The sequence below is a fragment of the Antrostomus carolinensis genome, unplaced genomic scaffold (genome assembly GCF_000700745.2).
Source record: "Antrostomus carolinensis isolate BGI_N321 unplaced genomic scaffold, ASM70074v2 scaffold4441, whole genome shotgun sequence".
NCBI lineage: Eukaryota > Metazoa > Chordata > Aves > Caprimulgiformes > Caprimulgidae > Antrostomus > Antrostomus carolinensis.
In genome coordinates, this window is record NW_010291849.1 from 78,955 (window position 1) to 99,556 (window position 20,602).

The 20,602-nt window shown below is 39.0% G+C and overlaps 1 protein-coding gene across 3 annotated transcripts in view; it reads right to left on the bottom strand.

Annotated features, from left to right (window-relative positions):
* Positions 1-219: 219 nt before the first annotated feature.
* Positions 220-20,602, bottom strand: part of SLAIN1 (SLAIN motif family member 1) — a 52,231-nt gene continuing 31,848 nt past the window's right edge. For 2 of the 3 annotated variants that reach the window (XM_010176742.1, XM_010176741.1), the window contains 4 exons: positions 18,286-18,624; positions 8,108-8,272; positions 6,064-6,361; positions 220-1,319 (listed from right to left, as the gene is read on the bottom strand). In XM_010176742.1, coding sequence (XP_010175044.1) covers positions 1,244-1,319; positions 6,064-6,361; positions 8,108-8,272; positions 18,286-18,624 — 878 coding nt within the window. In that variant the 3' untranslated portion in view covers positions 220-1,243. The remainder of the gene's footprint in view (positions 1,320-6,063; positions 6,362-8,107; positions 8,273-18,285; positions 18,625-20,602) is intronic. The other variant, XM_010176743.1, reaches the window with a different exon arrangement.

Below are 20,602 nucleotides of genomic sequence, written 5' to 3' on the forward strand. Positions count from 1 at the left end.
TAAGATTGATTTAAAAACAGTACTTATCTGTCTTCTATGCATATTATGGCTTCATAACAAAAATATTTTTTAAAATTATAATTTTTCAGGTAAACTTAGGTACTATTTGCAAAAATCCAGCATAACCTAAATCCTAAGTAATAAAACCTTCAGCAGTGAAGCAGATGTCAGTTGCTGAGTTCTGACAATGTTTACATGGCACACTCAAGAACAGCATTATTGCTGAAATAGATTCTTTATTTCTGAAACATTCCAAAACAGCAGTATACACAGTAGTAATCAAATATTAAGTCATATGCCATTATAAGAAAGCATTGATTAGTGCAACTGGATTTTGTAAAAGATCTATCAAAAAGATTTATTTGCATTAAAACTCATTTTCCATAAGCAACAGTTAATAAAACATTACAATTTTATTCTTTGTAATAAAGTACTGAAAACCAACTGTAGTTTTAGAGACCACTGTATCTTTGTAAGTGCAATGTGACTTACGCTGCCATTTTAAATACAAAACACTATGACAATAAATTAACAATTGAACAAATGGTGAAAGACCAACAAAACCATGCTGACCCAGCTGGATGGAAATTTCCAGTGAATGCTACTTTTTTTTGTGCTTCTGCAACATAAATATACTGCTTCGTATTGCCAATGGTATGATTTTGTAAGATATGTTCCTAGCGCTAAAAAAGTAGTACATTACCCCAAAAATATTATTTATGGCACAGAAAAGTTAAATTATCTCTCTGTTGTTCAAGGTTCAGGCAAGTTTAAATGAACTTAAGTATACAAAATAAAATGTACTGGAAACACTAGAAAAAAATTCAAGCACATAATACATAAGTCCCCCAAATTCAAAGTAAAATGCATGATGCCTTTACAGTGAATAAATTACCTTAGAATTTCAGTACAGCAAAGCTGCCTGAAAAGTATTATCTCCTAGTTCTTTCCAAGGAAATATTCTGGTACTTTGCACATATATAACACTTTCTTCAGTTCCAAATGCCAACACTGCCATTGTTAGTCAGATAACAATGCAGCTGTTCAGGTAACTGATTAAGTGCAATATTTAGTACTTGACAAGATGTTCATTTTTTTAAAAGTGACATTGCATTATGGATGGTTACATATTAAAATCCCAGGGGAAATAATACTGTATGACCCTCCTTTCCCAAATCATTGTTACCCAGCCAGCTGGGTAATTAAATCCGCATTATTTTCCATTGTTGATGGGCATCCTTCATCAATAGCAGCCATCTCTCCAGTTCCCATCCCGCATTGTGCTGAGTGATGAAAGTGGCTTTGGAGGCTGAAGAAAACTGTGTTAAACAAATGAAAAAAAAAAAAAAAGACAAGGGAAGTCATATTTCATGTGAAAAAAAAATCAAAGTAACAAACAATTTCCTTCTGCAGTGACACTGGCATTGTGGCTTGCTTGGAGACATCACTCAGGTATATTTCTAGCTCCACGCTAATGCAAATCTAAAGATCTATGGTGAAAGTAAGACCACCTCCAATTACTGCTACTGGTCTTAACAGGGTAAAACGTTTGTAAACAGGAATTTAGTGAATAATTGTCATGATGCAGGAGACCCCTCTAAATGTGAAGATTTGGTTCTTCCAGGCTAAAAGCGATAAAAGCCTATTTTTGTCACCACAGACAGTAGATGTACCAATACAGACAGACAGCAGAGATCTAATGGGAAATATTCTCTAAAAAGATGTTCTCAGCATGCTTGACAAAAACCAGCACTTTCTAAAAACATTACGCACTAACACCAGAGAATTTCGGTGCCTTTTTGCTGGAAGAACTCTATGACGTCCTGCTCCAGACCCTCTTATCCTGAACACATTACAATGTGTTTCTATCACACAGCTGAAGTCAGAGAGCCACCAGTCCCAGCACCACCACCCCTGTGGGAACTCATTGTCTTCTGAGCCCCCATCCACACACCTGAGTTGCATCTCTCACTAATGAATGAGGACTTGTAAAAAAAAAAATGCTTGTTGACCATCTTCCAAGCCCTCCAGGTACTACCAAAATAACCGTTTCAATTAAGATTTTTTTAAAAAAAGGAAAATCAACCATCTCATCTGATCTGACTGTCAACTCATTGGTGACGAGGCGGGTTCTCTTTGATTTGGTGCAACCACATTTTATTTACACCACAGTCTGCTGAAAATTGTGTCCCAATTTTGTGAAACTGTTTCCTATAAAATCAGGTCTTAAGCCTTGTTCTCTCACTGCTCTGCTTTTTCTTTAGCTGAACCTGCTGTGAGTTTCTGATGTCTCCTTTGCCTTCCAAATACCCTTGGCTGGAAAAAGGCAGAGGTATGTTGTAAGGCAGGAAGAATCAGTAAAAGCAATCACCAAAGCAGCTTCTTCCCTCTCTGTTACAACTGCTTTTTTAGTGGTAAAAAAAAAAATTGTACCTAAGTAAAAAAGGTGGTTAAACTTGGGTTCAGCCAAGCTGCTTTTGTGTGGCTCCACTCGGTTATAGTATCACTTCGATGTTAAATCTAGTTGAGGCATAAAACACAACCTGCCTCTGCCTTTTTTTGCAACTGTTGCTTTCATTTCTTTTTTTCCCAGAAATTAAAAAAGGAAAGTATGCTTAACAAGCTTCAAGAAGTAACAGAGAGGACAAAAGTAAAGAAAAACTAAGCAGGTGGAAAATAACTGTAAGAATGCTGCTACGTATCCAGAGCTGGATCTCTGCTACAGGGCAGTGAACAGAAAAAGGCATCAGCATCAAAAATAATTTCAAATACGAATGAGCTGTCAGTATTATGCTACGTGGTTTGAGATATCAGAGTTCTGGAGGATCTGTAGTCCCTTTCTACCTTCCCATCACCAGTCAGGTTGCAGTGACTGGCTCCAGCACAAGGCAGCAGGAACCAGCAAGCCTCCCACCTTGGCTGTGGAGCTGTGCTTACGCTGCTGCCATACCTATGCCTGCTACCTGGGATGATCCAAACCTTGATCTACTGATTGACTTCCTGGCTTTAGCTGGGACCTGCCTCGGCACTGTGGACTTGTCTGGTCACCATCAATGCTGTTCTTGGGTGGGTACAAGCCCCACTTGGCTCCTGGCTCACCTTGCCCTGTGGGAAGCTGCCCCTGCTGTCCCTCACACCATGCCCCCAGGTAAGGACAGAAAGTACAGGACTGGTGGGTATGGGATGGAAGGTGAGAAGGTAGGCCTGCAAGAAGCCCAGATCATGGAGCTGGAAAGGGCTGGGGGTTGCATGAATCTATTCAACAGTGTGGTGGTTTTAACTCAGCTGGAAGCCAAGCACCACACAGCTGCTCACTCACCCTCCCCTGCCTGGGGAATGGAGGAGAGAATCAGAAGGGTAAAAGTGAGCAAACTAATGGGTAGAGATAAAAACAATTTAATAATTGAAATAAAATTAAAATAATAATAAAAATAATGACAATTATAGTAATAATGGAATACACAAATCAATGATGCACAGTGCAATTGCTCACTGCCCACCAACTGATGCCCAGTCTGTTCCTAGCTAACGACCCCAGAGGAAAGCAAACCCCAAAACCCTGATTCCAGAAGACGAGAGAGAGCTTTCCAGCCAGCCCTCATTTATATACTGAACATAAGGTTACATGATATGGAATATCCCACTGGCACATCCAAATGCCAATTTGGATGATCTGCTGCTCTTGCTATGCTCCCCCCAATTTCTTCTGCACCTGTACACCAGAAAAATACTGTCAAGTTGAAGAGTCTTTGATTTCTTAGCAACAACTAAAAACATCAGTATATTATCAACATTCTTCTCATACCAAATCCCATACTGAATCCAAAACACAGCACTATTCTAGCTACTGAGAAGAAAATTAGCTTTATTCCAGCTGAAACCAGGACAAACAGGAATAAAAAAAAAGTGCTGCCTCACTTGTAAGGCTAAGTAGAGACAGACTGTACTGTTAAAATTTCTTCGGATGCATGAATCTCTGATAGCAAAGAAAAAAGAAGTTAGTCTTTAGCCAACTTGGTTATCCTGGCTATTATAATTTTATTTTACAAATTATCAAATGCACTCCTCCATGTGCTTGCTCCTATGCAGTAAATACTGAAGTTCCCTAATGCAGGCCCTATAGAAAGCTCCTAACAACCTATTTTAAGTATCTAAAATACCAGTAACTTGTCTACTTAACAGTTCAGCCATAGGCATAAAGACAGAGTGGCTCTCGATATGCACTTCTCCCTAAATATCTGATTGATTAAAAAGAACCACCAAAAACCAAAAACAAAATACTTTTTCTGCTTTTAATCAAGCCATGACTAAAACCACTTTAATTTTCACAATAATAACAGAAGCTAGAGTCTTAAACTGATAATGAGAAATACCATTCCTTAGAAATTACCACAGTGAAAAATCAACAGTGAGAAAATCTGCCACTGATGGCCGAATTCTTTCCAAGAAAATTCTGAAACTGCCCTTATTTTACACATGGATAAATAAAATGAGATGAGGGTCTTAAAGAACTGTAGGCTGAGCTCCAATCTATCTCTGCTTTGAGAGTCCTATAAAGTTATCATTCCCACAGTGCAAAGACCATCTGTCTTCCAGGATCCCTAGTCTGGCTCTACATATGATGCTGCTAAGGTACATAGTGAGAAGATGGGAGCCCAGACTTTCTGGTCTATAAATAGCTCTGTTACTGATCTGAATCACTTTCTAGTAAAAACAGTGTTGAGAGTACAGTGTCTCACCCTCCCACTGAAACCTCTTAATTTTGTTTTTCTTTCATATTGTCTGTTGTATGAAAAGTTACAAAATAGCAAGGGATTGGTCTTCACAGCCTAGAAAGTCTGTCTTTCTCACATGTTGCTATGAAAGATTTAAGAGCTCTGCAGAAGAACATGAATTTGAGGAAAGGAAAAAGGAAAAAAGGAAGAAAACCCTGTACTATAAAGAACCCTAACAGAGAGAGTTCCAGCAGAGAGCAAAGGAGGTTGTAATAGAAATCTCACGGTACAGTCTTCATCAAAGAAGAAACCTGACAGCTCTTTATCAAAGTTTCACTGCAGTTGGTCAAAATCTGTTGTCAGTCACATCAGTGTAATCCCCAAGTAATTCAACCAAAGAGAGAATGTGAGAAATTGAACTTATTCTGGATCTAGCCAGTATCTAGTGAAAAGTATAAAAATGGTGAGAGCTAAACAGCGACAGTCCATCCAGCAGAAAGGCAGGTGGTCACGCAGTGGGCCCTCGCAACAGGAGGGGTACGTGAGATGGGAAGAAATAGTTGGAAAGGGTGACACAAGTTGACAGAAGTTTGTCTTTGAGAAACTTTGTCTCCTATTAAGCACAAAACATACAGCTAAGAGTTTAACTCCCAGCTGTGATAAGGTGATTAAAACACAGTCTCTTTCCTCAAGCTTATTCTATTGTTTGGCCTAAAAAACATTAAAAAATCAAAATTTGGAGACAATCTCTTGAAAAAAGGCAAAAATGCATTTGCTTAACAGTATAGCTCATTGCAAGTATGTGACACTTCAGGATTCCCAGTTTGTCTATTGTCTTCCATCTGGAACTAAAAAGATGCTGGTTCAACCCAAGACCGTACTACTCAGGATATTTCCTTCCTCAAAATGCTGTTATGTCACAAGTTGCATTTTTACAATCTACTGCCATTTACAACAACAGGGATGTAACTCTTTCTATTTAAGTACTGTAAAATTCGCTCATTCTGTGAGCACAAAATAGCAGTTAACACAAATCTGGAAGAAGTCAAGCCACATATGTTAATGATATGAAGTTTCCATTTGTTTTGATCTCCTATTTATGGGTGGCAATCCATTCTTACTTATATGTGATTACATTCTACCAATTATCATAGTTTATTAGGAACTACCAGCAAGCATTGTCCACCACTACTGCTGGAAAGACATCTTCACCCATTCAGTGACTCAGCATTGGGAGCTAGAAACTCTCCCGTTTTATAGCCCAGCTTCATATTCAGGAGAAAAAAAACCACCCCACAATCTAAGCCAAAGCCATCCTCATAGGAAAGGAGAACTGTTTAACCCTTACCTTCGAACTGGTTGTGCAATTTTACTTCTGGGTATGCCACTGCCATTGATGGCCAGCGATGGTCTTGGAAGAGCACTGCGTCCTACAATCCCTTGACTGGCAGTCTTGTTTGGCATTGGGATCCCAGTGTTAGAATATAACTGCAAGTTGCTGGACACTGGAATACTACTGTTACTATTATTACCACCACCTTGTACAGTCGGGCTTACATAGGCAGTAGCTTTGAGAGGCTGTCTGGCAGACACTGGAAAATGTCCCACACTATGAACTCTGTTTTGAAGCTGTCCTGGTGATGGAACTGCAAAGAGTGGTAGAAAATGAAATAACAAGGTCAGTATGCAACAGACGAGGCCAGGCAGTAATGCTCATTTGCAGCTAGATCTGAATCGGGATAAACACACCATTATACAATTTACTTTCTAATTATAAACTGCTGAAAAACCCCTTGGATCCAATACTGGATCCAGTAACACTGCACTGAACTAAAATATCCTGTTCCATCCTCACCCTAAACAAAAATCCCACCCCACATTCATCCTTCTTTCTTCCCTCAAAGAATTTTCATTAGCCATTCCAAGTAAATTAATTCCACCTATGCAATTAGAATTTTAAACACGAGAAATTGTTGAAGCTATAAATTACTGTTAGATCATTTAGATTTTTGTAAGGTTGCTTGCAATAACCACATCTTGTTTAACAAATATCACGTTAAAGCAGCATCACAGAAGTCTAAGATTATCCATAACAATAAAAAGGCTATAAAAAGGTCCTGAACATAATGGCATATTCCAAGGCTGATGTTATGTAAACCATCATTTTAAATCAATGCTACAGGTTCCAGAAGCTTTATATATAGAGATTTTCTGCACAATCCTGCCCTCTGGTGTACATCAGACACTCATCTGCTTCAGAGTCCACATACCAAAAACAAACTGTCGAAAGCCTGAAGCACATAAACGAACATACCACACACAGGCCAGTTCTTTTTCAGGTTTTGAAAAAGGACATCTTAAATCCATTTAAAGACACAGGACAAAATATAGATGTATGGTTCAGTTAAACCATACTGGAAATAAATTGCTACAGAGCTCTTATCATAACACTTATTTAAGAAACAAATGCTTATTATTAGTTGAAAATAATAAAATGTTATTAAAACCAAGCTAAATATTTAAGTATAAAGTTTACACTATTTAATTAAAACTTAAATGTAAGCAATTTAATAATTTTGAAGACATTTCTAAACTTTGATGTAATTCGAAAGAAAATATCCACAGGAAAAGGTTTTCTTCTCCCTACAAAAAATCTTACAGGATATTCAACACAAGTTCAATCCTTTCTCCTGCCTGTTTCAAATGAAACTCACTTTTCCCATTTCTTCTCAGAGTACCTCAACAACTGTGCTAGAAGAGATGGGCTTGGATCTTGATCTATCTTGTTGATATTCTACATTAATAATTCAACATCCACTAGGATCAATACTCCCCCTCCAGTTAAGAAGTCACCTAAATTAAACTAATTAGAGTAATTTTAATTCCTCCACTCAACAGGTATACTATACTTGAGGATATAACCCTCTGTCTACCACATCTGCTCAGAAGAAAGTGGCTCAACTTCAGTAGGAGAGAGGTTATGTATTTTAGGATAGTATTTATACAGTGTACTGTAAAATCAGCATTGTATAAATTACCAAGAAAAGCAGTTTTCAATTCTAGTATCAAAAATAAAAATGTGAGCTTATATGAATTAATTGCATTATTGGTGTTCCTACAATACTACTACTAAAAATAATTACTACTATCATTCTAGTTTTGAAGTTGGTACAAAATAGTCAAAGAAAAAAAAAAAGAAGAGGTAATGAAACTCAATACTGCATAACAAGATCAGCAGAATTTGGTTTCCAAAACAGAAACTTTGAAAATCCTGAGCTATATTGAAATCTGGTGCAAAAGGAACACAGTCTGCCTTTAAATTTTCAGAGGATCAGGGACTGGGACATGTATTTTACCACTCTATCATGCAGCCGAAGAACCCAGGTACTTACTACATGACTGCATCCTTGAAATCCCATTACTCGCTCCATGCAAACTGGAGTCAAAGCTCTGACTGTTCCTCACGGTGACTGGAGAACCAGCAAAGCCAGTATTACTGTTAACGGTGGGGGTACTTGGCATCCGAGCCAGGTTAGGCATGCTTCTGCGAAGTTTATCTGAAGCAAAAGAAGACAACATCCATAGTCATGTCAGAATTTCCAACAAACCTGAGCAGTTTGCATAATTTCTGTGGAAAATAAAATTTAAAACAAATTACTCCAACACAGAGGAAAGTTTTGCTCTGCTGGAAGAATATGAACATGTTATTAACAGCCTCTGACTACTGTAACAGCAGCATTATTCACAAATAATTTTCAGGACACCAATAGGCAGTACATTTTTGGTATCACAAGGATTTAAACACTGAAGTGTCATAATAAGGATGAATTTCACATACATGTGTAAAATAGGTCAATGACTCGTGCCCTACATGTGCCTGTTTCTTTGAAGTGAATACAAAGCAAGGCTGCAGTGATGAAGTCAGACAGAGGTATTGCACAGTTGATGTCTGAAGACAGGTGAGATGAATCCATCCTAAGTGACTAAAGTCTTGCTCTCAGGTTCCAGTGAGAGGCTAAAGAATTCCATTCACTACCTAACCTTATCAGCAGGTTAAGTTTCTGCAGATGGCCACGCGCAAAACCTGGTAGGTCTTGATGCTATTCAGTTGCTTGGAGCCCTGGGTTGACATGAGGATTTTCAAATCTGGTGGTTCTCCCTCCTACCCCACTTGTGGTGCCTGATTTGGTGGGCATTTTCAGAACAGGCCTGTAGGGTCTTACACAAAAATAAAGCTGCAAATGCCCCAAGTGTTTTGGGGCAAGTTCAACAGCTAATGCAAGTGTCTAATAGGTCAGAAGATGTCTGCAACCCCACTCATGCTAGTTGATATGGAGAGAGAAGTCAAAACCAAGTCTGACATCTCAAGAAGATTTCCCAAACACAACAGTATTAGGTAATTTAAGGTGAAGCTCTTTTGGTATCTTCTGCCGTGGGGCCAAAGGGAAATGACTCAGTTCTCTATAATCACACATCGAATGACCTGGTATAAATTGCCTCCTGTGACATGATAGATCTCAGTTAAGGACTGCTGTGGGGATTGTCATTGACAACACCACTAATGCTGGCCTCTTGGCCAGGTTCAGGATCACAAGTGCTGTGCTCTGCTGAGGCAGCTACATTTCTCCTGGTACCATGGTCAGCATGGAGGCCACCAGCTCCTGTGCCTGCCATAGGTTCCAGTGCCTGTTAGAGGTCTACCACCAGTTCTTACACCACAAAAGAAAGCAGGGCTATGATTGTCTTCTAACAGGCAGCTACAACTGCTTTCTCCAACAGCAAGAGGGTGTTTCAAGATTGAAGTTTTGGATTTATGCACAGTAATAACACATCACACACAGCCTGCAATTGCTGTTTTGGGTCGACCACTTAGCTCACACAGGGCAAGTTGAGTCCACAGAAACAACAAATTGACTTAGGAGTCTGTTTGTCAGTCCACATAAATATATAACCTATTTAGCACCATCATGAGCTCCTCTAATCCTTAAAGCTGCTAACAGTTGATAAGTAATAAGAAGTGACAGTACAGTTCTATCTATAAAATGTATTAGCAGTCACCAACAGTAACTCCAATATATATGATGCCATGTAACTCCAGCAAACTGAGTCACAGAAAGGCTACAACTCCAGGTGTTTTTTTTATGACTGGTCCTCATGGATAAGAATTGGTAAAGAATCATGCAAATAATCAAAGACATCCTTGTACTTCAAAGGTCCAGTTTTTCAAGTATTTTCATGTCCCAACTCCCAATTACCAGTGCCTACCTGTCCTTGACACCGTATCACGCACACTAATCCTGTAATGATGAGACCTTCTCTTCCATCTCAGCTAAGGTTGACTTGCTGTTACCACAGATGGTCTGACATAGAAAACCACTGCTATCTAGGAAACAGTTTAAATATACTACATTTGCATATTTTTAAAATCAAACACTAGGTATGGCAGGTAAGACAGGGAGGATGGCAGTGCAAGAAAAGGAAATGCAAGGTCTGAGTTTCTGGAAAGAGAAGTACAGCCAAATCCTAATAAAAAATCAGTTCAAGACTAATTCTTCATCGAAGAGTTATAGGTGGTGTGCTTCAGTGACTCATCACTGACACTGGCAGGCTGAAAATACCAGTGGTACAGCAACAAACATTATGCAAATGGATTACCACCGTGGTTCAGTTGGGTGGTAAGTATTAGTATCACCGATATAATAGTGATATAACTTATCAGGCTTCCAAAACTGTCCTGGGAACACAAGCAATGGCATCCATATAGCTACTGTTTGTCCCTATTCGTGAAATACTCATGATTTTGCAAACTGGAAAGGGAACAGTCTTCCTCTGATGCAAGCCTTTCTTGGCCCAGAATGGCAGAAAAATTCATGAATATGGGATGTCTGTAGCTACTTTTAATTTTGCAGCCCTAGCCTACCATTAAAATCCCAGCTTCTGGAATCCTAAGTTAACATTAGAGCACTTGGCAAAAGAAGTTTGAGCAGCAGGAAAATCCTAAGTTAACATGGATTTTGCCAACATAGCACTTGGCAAAAGAAGTTTGAGCAGCAGGATGTAGGCAGGGGTGATGGCACTGCATAAAACAGCTTTGTGTCTAATACTATCCACATATATAGCAGAATTCCTTGGACTCTACATGCTCTTCCACTCAGGCACTGCATCAGCCATCACAGGCATGGATCTGCTCCTTGAATTGTCCAATGGATGCAGCGACAAGAGCAGGAAAAATAGGTACAGAAGTAGTTTGTGTTTCATCCTTGTCATGGGTGGCCACGTCTTTTGCCTCCTGTTCATTAGTCCCTTCGCATTCCAGCAGTCTGCTCTGCTGCTGAGTCAGTCTTTTGGCAGCAGATTCCTGAAACAAATTCCCATCCATCCAGCATCTGTGTTACTTCTTTGATGGGTCCTTGTGTCTGCTGAGATAAATGGCCCTGAAAAGCAATGAAAATAGTAGGTCAGTTTTGTGTTTGGGGAAAACCCAGAAACCTTTGTCTTGGTGGGATTTTGCAGCTTTCATCTCCTTGGATGACGCATCCTCTTTCATCTCTTGAAGTTTGTTCTGTCACCTGTTTTCCTCTTAAGAACAGTGGAAAAAGTCTTACAGATGCTTTGTTTGTAAATTAAATGATGGCTCTTGTAAGGTTGATATATGGAAGAAGGTGGGAGTTACGTGATTTTAGTATTATTCAGGCTGCTGAGACATGACTAGATACGAACTTGCTGGAAATACATAAGAAAAAAATATTTTTCCAAGCCACTAGTAGCAAACCTTCCTTTTCTAGAACTCTTTGCTCTCCTAAGACTGATGAGAAAATTAAAATAGAGGAGTGAAGAAGTAGAGCCAAGACGTATCCTCAGCTGAGAAGTAACTTGCCCAAATAGTCCTGTTTATGATGAATGCTGAAATTTGCTACAGTCTGTTACCTCTTCTGCACTAATATGGTTCAATGGCAAGCCTAAAAAAATCATGGGTTCTTCACAGTTCATTCTGTTAGGAAGATGTAGATATTAACACCAGTGAGGAACTCCAAACGACCTCCATCTTTTACAGCATCCAAAGTTATTGTGACCCACTCCTGAGTTTCAACTATAATCTAGGCTGAAATAAGTATGTTTAAGTAGGATGCAGCCACAAAGCATCACAGATGTATCTTCATCTTTCTCAGCCTTCTCTGAGATGTAATAGCATGACCTACAGATATTGCATTATTGAGATATTTGAAAGTGTGAAGAAAATGCAAGAACAGGTCATGCACGGGAGCTAATAACCAGTTCCTGGTTATTGCCACCTTCTGAGAATAGTTCATGCACATACACACATGCTTGCCACTTCATGAGCGTTCTTTAGGTGGCACATGCTCCCCTTGTTTCACATATCTGTAGCAGAACAGTACACCAAAAATCACCTACTGCATGTTGGCTACAGCACAGGAAAAATGGGGAACTGAAATACGTGGTCCTCTGCCCTCAATTGAAAAAGTGCATGAAAAAAAACACTCCACAGCACAAACCATATTCACTACTGGTGAGAAATGGGTCAGAAAGCAGGCAAAAGTGTCCCTCATTTTGTCAAGCATTCCACAGTTACAGCAAAGACAGCAGTCTGCCTCTTACCCAGCTACTTCAGTCCTGATTTTTTCCAGTAAGTTGTTCCTCTGATGCTGTTTCTTCTCTGAAGTCAGGCTGGGACTTGTAACCCAGCTTCGTTCTGGCAGAACACCAGTACAGGCAGCACCTGCCTTCTGTCTTCTGGTCCCAGCATCGCTGGTGGCCACCCCTGTTCCACAGCTTCTGGCATTTTTTTACTTCCCTGACCTAGTACTATCACCAGCTGAAGATTAGTGTCCATGTAACATGCAAACAGAGCTTGCCCTCAGAGCAAAGCTGCCCCAGAAGAGGTACGCTCCTGGTGAGCTGCCAGACTGGGAGTTCTGTAGCGGTTCTTGTTAAGTATCATCTTCTCTCTGCCAAGATATCTCATCCAGTGAGGCTCTCCTTGCAAGGAAAGCTTAAATTGACTCTGCAGTGAAGTGTCTTAAAACACATTTATTCATTTGTTATTCTCTGCAAGCACTGTCAATGTTTTATTTGAACAAATGGAATCACAAGCCTTGCCAAAAGTGCACTACGGTTAAGGAATACGATACAATGAATCATAAATATTAGTGTTTCAGGAAATCTGTATCACCATTTCAGCTATGTTAGCAGATTCTTACACATATTCAAATCCTTCACACAAACTCTGCAAATTCAGTTCTGTCTTACCTGTATCACATGCACAAATAAGTTGGGGAAATCCATAAGCAAAAAAAAAAATCTGTGGTTTTCTATTTTAAATATTATGTTCTACATTATGTAGCTATTCAGAGTTTGTTCTGAAACCCTTAAAAAAGTTGTAGACTCAATTACAACTTCACTTTAAGGGATTAATTTCCTCATCTCTGAAGTTCAGTATCTGCATTACATTTGTTATGGTTATAACACTTACGACATCCAAAATACACCAGCGTCTAGTTAAAGGTCTGTTGAATCATCAGTTGATACAACAGGAACATCAGTAAGCAAAAATACAAATACAGACTAAGAACTAAACCCAGGTTTTTCAGTTGAGAGAGAGACATCATTCTTCATAATTGTCAATACATACATTTTATTAATGGTGAACACTTCCATTTTATTTAGAATCATTCTCTCATCTCACTCTGGCTTCACAGGTTTACGTCTTCCTCCACAGATAGTTACAGCAAATTAAAGATTTTTCCATTATCCTTCCATGACTTCTCCCCACTGATTACTACTCTCAATATAACTTCAAAGGTAACTAAGATTTTTTTTTTTCCTTCCTTTTCCTTAATAAAGAGTCTGCAACAATTTCCTACAGCAAATTCTCCCTTTCTTACTGAACAAGAGAGGTCACAAGCAGGAAAACCTCTCTGCAAATCAGTAAGAACAGACCTTTTCCCACATCTCCAATCATACCAGTCAATGTTAGTCTATATGAACTGATACCTAAACACTGACCTACTACCCCTGAAATACTGTTGTTCTATACCTGCCTTGAGTTTACTTGGGGGGATGGGGGGGGAGAAAAAAAACCACATCTGCAGCTTTCCAAATGAGGCAAGGGTGTTGCAACAGCCAATGATGATCATAATATTTTGCCTGAGAAAAGCTATTCCCCAGAAGCGTATGCAATAAAGTAACTCAAAACTAGTAATTTCTGGAAAATAAAAGCAACATTCTTAAAGTGAATGGCATCTGTGAATGGGTCTGTTTATGGAGGTATCAAATGAGCTAAAAAGTTAAAAATCAACATGAAAAGGTAATGGAAAATATAAATTAAAATTAACCAGACTGTGTGCACTGCTACTCAGTGAAAAATGTATTTTTTCATCTGTTCCTTCTTGCTGCATTATAATAAATTCATTCTTTAGCTGGAATGATTTGCCCAAATTTTCCAGTTTTCAGGTATTCTATCAATAGGCACTTTAAAATGTACAAAAAATAAGTGGTGTCAGGATAAAAGTTTATGAGTAAGCTTATCTACTGATCTTGGAAGTGGGCCTGAACATAAGATGATCAATCTCATTTTCAGTATCTTGTCTGTTCTGGATTTTGACTACTCTGGGTGTTTTCACAGCACTATAGTTCTGTTATTTCTGGTTTCAGAAAGTCAGAACTAATAGAGAGCATAAAACTTAACATCTATTAAAAAAAGAATAAAATTATCCAACAAATAAAAAATATTTTTTAAAAAGTTAAAATGAGATTGTTTACGTGTCACAGTAAAAAAAACAAACCATGGATATTTATGGACAGTATGAAGCAGAAAACAGTTTGGTTTTATAAAATATGATATTTCTTATATGAAAATGACTAAATATACAATATTCTTGATATTAATAGAGTTAACATTTTAAGTTGTTAACCATGACCTTCTTCAAATTAAAGGAAGGAAGAGAGGTATAAACATAAATCTTTCCATTGCCAACATATTAAAAGCTTGTTAAATTATAAAACACAAAATAACTAGATGGACTCACTCTAGTTAATTGCAACAGATACCTAAAAACTATTCACCTCCTGCCTCTCTGAGATCTTCTTTAAATTATCTATTTCGGACCTGCTAACCAACTACAAAATCCCTGAAAACCAGAATGCCTTAAAAAGTTCATAAATGGAATTTTTGTGAAGTAACTCATAATTACAGACAATTCAGCTGATTTAGGAAGAGGGTGCAATTAAATAACAAAAAAACCCCACCAGATTTAATGTAAAGTTTTTTTATTAGTGTATTATTGCCAGAATTGGAAAGAAAACTTACTAGAAACCAAAGTTAACACACACACTACAGGTGATGGCGGTAAAAATGTTGTTTAAGAGGTAACAACACGTGTACCTCCAGCCTATGCTACAATACACTCCAAATACACCTTAAACACATCTTAACATACTTCACACCTTACCATATATACATTTGCACACATCTGCCACTCTTTGCTAGCATTTACCAGGAGCCTTTCAGCACAGCAAAATGTTGGGGACTGGCAGTAAGTGGGACCGGTACCATTCACACAGACGACGTACCATTCACACAGACCGGTACCATTCACACAGATGGGATACGGTGAGAAAAAACCTGGGTCTGAAAGTGGGAGCTAGATGGTGTGGTATTTTAAAACAGATGTATGGTATTGTATTTTAAAACAGATGTACAGCAACTGAAAACAGGGCAGAGTGTCAAAATTACACCAAGGGGTAGCACTTTGCTAAAACACATTGACAAGAACCATGTGCGAGTTGAAAACTATGGCCTCAAACACAGCTGGTAAACATCTGTGAGAGTATTCTCACCTCAAGCACAGGCAGAAGATTACCAGAGCACCAGAAACACCAAACAGACAACCTCTCTGACACCTAAAATGCAATCCTGTGGATGGAGAACAAGCAAACCATTTGCTATAGTGAGAGACTAGACACCTAGGGCACAAGGTAGTGCCTACATATGGATAATTCATGCCATCTGAGACACCCTGGGTTGTCTACGGCACCTAAATAGCACTGACACTTGGCAACAGTGAAGCCAAGCAGGGTGCACCAGAGTGCCTTGTACAGCACTAAGCACTTGTATGTGAGCAGCTAAATTAGGCCCTTTATGCACATGTGGGCACCTACATCTCAGCATCTAAATGCAGATGCTCCTCATCAGGCAACCAACATTATACTCTTAAAAGAATTAAAGTTTTCCAAGCTTATCACACCTTCAGCATATTTGTTACAGTACAGGTAGTTAGAGTTACAGTAAGTACCTCAACTAGCGTACCATACCAAACAAACTTCACTAAAAGCAGGTAGGATAGCATCCCTCATATACCATTTGTTTCTGAAGACAAAAAAATTGTACTTCAGCTGAACACACAGACTAGTTTTGGGGAGACTTTGTGTCAAACCTAAACACTTTTTTCAACCCAGACTGAGTGCCAAAATTCAGTGTTTACTTGACACCACTTATTCTTTAATGGAGAGCTCTGTGAATGATCAGGTGAACCAGTGGACAGACTGTTGACTGCACATACAAGATGACAAGTGATCTCATCTCTTCCTTTGGAGGAAGAGAAGAGGAAGAGAGATTTGGGAAGACTGTTGGAATGACCAAGACCAGCACAGCGTGTAGCATGTGCTATTTTGGTTAATTATGGATGATGTTTTCCACATACACTGAAAGCTGTAACTAAACAGTTTAGCCCCTCCAACTATCACATCCCCCTTTCTCATTTGCCTTGGACAACTGTAACAGTGTGGAAACACTCTGTCCATCATATTGAGCTTCAGACAAATTCTTATTCTGCAGTCTACCTCAATTTCAATGCGTAGGAGTTCCTGAAAGACAATGAAATTGTTGCCAAGATGATGAGAAGTGCCAATGAGAAGATGTAGTACTACTCAGACATACTCAACACAGTGAACACTTAACCTCTTGTCTGCCAACAGAACACAGCCAAAGTAAAATGTTTCTCCCCGGGAGTATTTGCCACTTATGTGGACCAGTACTTCATGAGTCAGAGGGTGAAGGTGCAGAAGCTGAAGAGATAATTTGGCTATTATAGGACTGTCTGCCATCCCAGCAAGCAGGTAACCGAAGCTGCACAAGTCCATCTTCCATGAACAATACCAACCACATTATCCAACACAAAGTTCTTGAGAAAAAAGGCAACTAGGTGGTAAAATTGGTGGCCTTCTACATTTATACACTTTCTAGTTAATAAACCAGGAGTCTAGTATTTTTAGTGCCCTGTAAGTACTTTCTGAGGTTCCCATGCAGGAATTCAATGCTTAAGTTTCACTGATATGGAACACGGAAAAATAACTGAAAAAGTCTTTGGGGACTATATAAAAAGATCACAGCACATCCTGCCCTTATTCCTGAATCAAAAAAAACCCATAACCTTCCTTTCTATCTCCCCAACATTTCTGCAAGTCCATAACTGCTGTACCTCAGCATCAAAAAAATTAACACTGAAATAAATATGGCACACATGCTGTACCAAGAAACACTCACATCGTTCTACCCTGTGTTAACCTCAGCCATTTTTATATATAGCCACTTGTCGATTATACTTCCATGCCACATCTTACTTTGAAGGCAAGTACTTTTGGCACCAACTTGTCATGTCTTATTTGTCAGGAAAACAACACACATACCTGTAGCACTCTATAAATAGCAACTGTTTTTGAACAACACATTTATTTTCTTGCGCAAGGGTGAGCTGTAACTTGTAACGTTACAAACAAAATCTGACTGAAAACTGACTGTTTTGAATTAGCTTGGGGAAAAGACTGAAGGAACAGGAAAGATGCAGCAGCAGGAAGACAATTGTGATCATAATAAGAAGTGAAAGGAAGGTAACAGCAACTACGGAGGGAAACTTAAGTCTTGAGTAAACACTGAGAGACAAATCTTCCAGGGAATCTGGAATACCCCTCAAATGCAGCGCAAAAAGTAGCAATGGCTCAGAGTAGTTTGGGAGTGATATTATCTCCCACTATTTTAACAGTCTGCTCTACCAGACCTGGAACAGGAGCAGGGTGTTGGCCCCTGCTGTAAGCATCTGACTCATCACAGATTCACAGCATAGCTGCATAAAAAGTGAAGTCAGGAATAAGAAAGGGAAAGAAAATTTGAAAACGCTATTTTATATTTTACTGATGGACATGCCTAGGCCAAGCTTGAAAGCCCAATCAGTTATTCTAAAAAACTATTAGCCTGCTAAAAGATGCTCTTTCCTTTTTCTTCTTTCTTCCCTTGTGGTCATAACTTGCAGCACTTTAAAACAGACTAAAGCAACAATTTTCATTACCAAGTTACAGATTATGTTCTGCAACAAATTACTTAACAATAGCATACCTCAATCATTTGCACAGGCTTACATTGCTTGTCACAATTCATGGACCAATCTGGCTGTCATATAGCAAACACATGTCACTCTGTTGACACAACCTGATCTTAAAATGGCACTGGCATTTTGCACAGGGAATAGACTACTTCTCAGAAAAGCATGCAACCCACCTCCATTATTCCTATTTGGTTGCTGCTCTGGAGTTTGGGCTTGAGAAGAGTAGTAGGGCTGCTGATAAGTATTTGAAGGGAAGTGCGGGGAGGTAGGGCTCCTCCTGCAGTCCCGGATACTGGAGAAAGTCTGTGAGTGAGGAATCCCTCTCTGGAAGGGGGAGCAGCGAGTCAGTCGCGGCTGTGGAGGTGGGAGGTGGTCAAATTCTTCCTCGTCCTCAAGACTGTAGCGATCGTATTCCTGGTCACCACACGTCCCTTTCTTCCCCGTGTGCAGAGAGACACTCGAACTGTGCCTTGACACAGATGCTGAAGTTGAAGCATAATCTTGCCTAAGGCCTGTAAATTCCAAGAAGAGGATGATTTGACTTCTCCTGATTAACTCTTAACATGCACTTCGATCTTGAAAGCTAAGCAAGTAAGTAGACAAAATTTTACAGCAAAACTGGATTTACAATGCCATCAGGCTGAAAATCTGAGGTAGGATTTATCTGATCTAACTTTCAGTATCTACCTTTCAGGCATATCAGCCTGAGCTATTTCCCTTGAGATCTCTTTTTAATAAAACAAAAAAAATGTAAAAAGAATACAGGCATCTCCAAAATGCAGTACCTGTGAGATGTCTTAGATGCCTCTCCTAAAATAAGATTAACTGCTTTTAGGAGGTGCCTTTTTCCCTGACAATGGAAAGACTATATGAGTATAAGTATTTAACTTTTAAACAACCTAAATTAGAGGAATTAACACTCCCCCTATTATTTTCCAAGTTATTGCTATTATACTTTTATACTCATGCAATTAAAATGCTGACAATATAAAATGCTGACAATATTATCTAAATTTATAATCCATGAAGATATTCTGGCTCTCCAACCTCCCTAAACCAGAATTAGTTCCTCCTAGCAGCCAGTCTCATGGACAAGGTTTAGTGGTAACATGATTGTGTTTTAGACACGTACACATCCTACCACCCCCTTTCCCAGAACACCAGGTTTTTGAAAATCATCCCACTACTAGTACTGCCCCAGAAGAGCACGTTTGTTCTGGGTCAAGTGAGAGGGAAACATCCCCAGCCCTTGTACGTGCCCCACCTTTTCCCAGCTGCACGGCAGCCAGGGAAAAAGGGGATGTACATTGCATTTCCAGGAGCTGAATAGCTGCAGATAACCACTTTCCTAGATTTATAAAAAGCCCTCAGCTTTCAGAGATGTTTTTGCTTCATAACGGAAACTTCTCAAGATGCTTCCCCCTCTGCCCTCGACTGGGAGTTTCTATTTGTGGCTGTGAATACAGGGTGCCTGCATGCACATATAATACTACCACTTTCCATGGGATTAAGCAGACAACAGCATCACATGCTCCAACATTCTGTACCAGCTGCTACTACAAGGATGAGATACAACCATTACACCTGACATATTAGAAGAAAACCAGGGTTTTTCTTTCCAAAGGTTTACCAATGACCTGATCCCTTAAAGAGCCAAGCACCCAAGGTCTTTTTTTAAACCTCACTCTGAAGGAGATGAGCGCAGCTGTCATTTAAGTAACACAATCCTTTGTATCTTTGACAGTCACAGTTTTAGGGTTTTTTTTAAATTATTATAGCTTTCATATAATATCAGAATTTTTCCAAGCTGTGACCACACACATTTGCCAGCTGAGAATTCTGCTATCTTGGAAAGTCTCACACCTGCTAACTTCTATGCTGATGTTCAGCAAGTTTGCTGACAAATAATCACTTTGGTCTGCTCAATCTGGTTGCTGCAGACAGATCGCAGCTGTAATTCCTTCTTCACATTTTTCCTTTATTCCATTCAGTCCTTTTTTACTTTGCATTTTCCTTCAATCACCATCTCTGAATTTCTCTTGTTTTCCATCTTATAATTTCCTCCTTGATGTCTCACTTGGCACTAATAGGAAGTGAGAATCACACAGAATCACAGGATATTAGGGATTGGAAGGGACCTCAAAAGATCATCTAGTCCGATGACTGCACTTACTGAGTGACTTCTAAGTCAAATGCCCTTTATTTATGAATAAAGATATTTTTCAAAAATTACTATCAAGTCAAACAAGCTAGAACAAACAAACTTTGGACTCAGATTTGTGCATAATCACTAGTTTCAAACCAAAATGTTAAATTTAAATGCCCCAATTCAGGATTTAAAGGGGTATTAATTTCAAAATTTATCTGACAATTTAGAAAATCAAAGTAGAGACAAAGGAATCCATGACAGCTGCTTATTTTTACCTTTCTCATGAAATGTATGCATGACAAAAATGTTTTAGCACGTTCCCTCCCCAGAAATAAAATAAT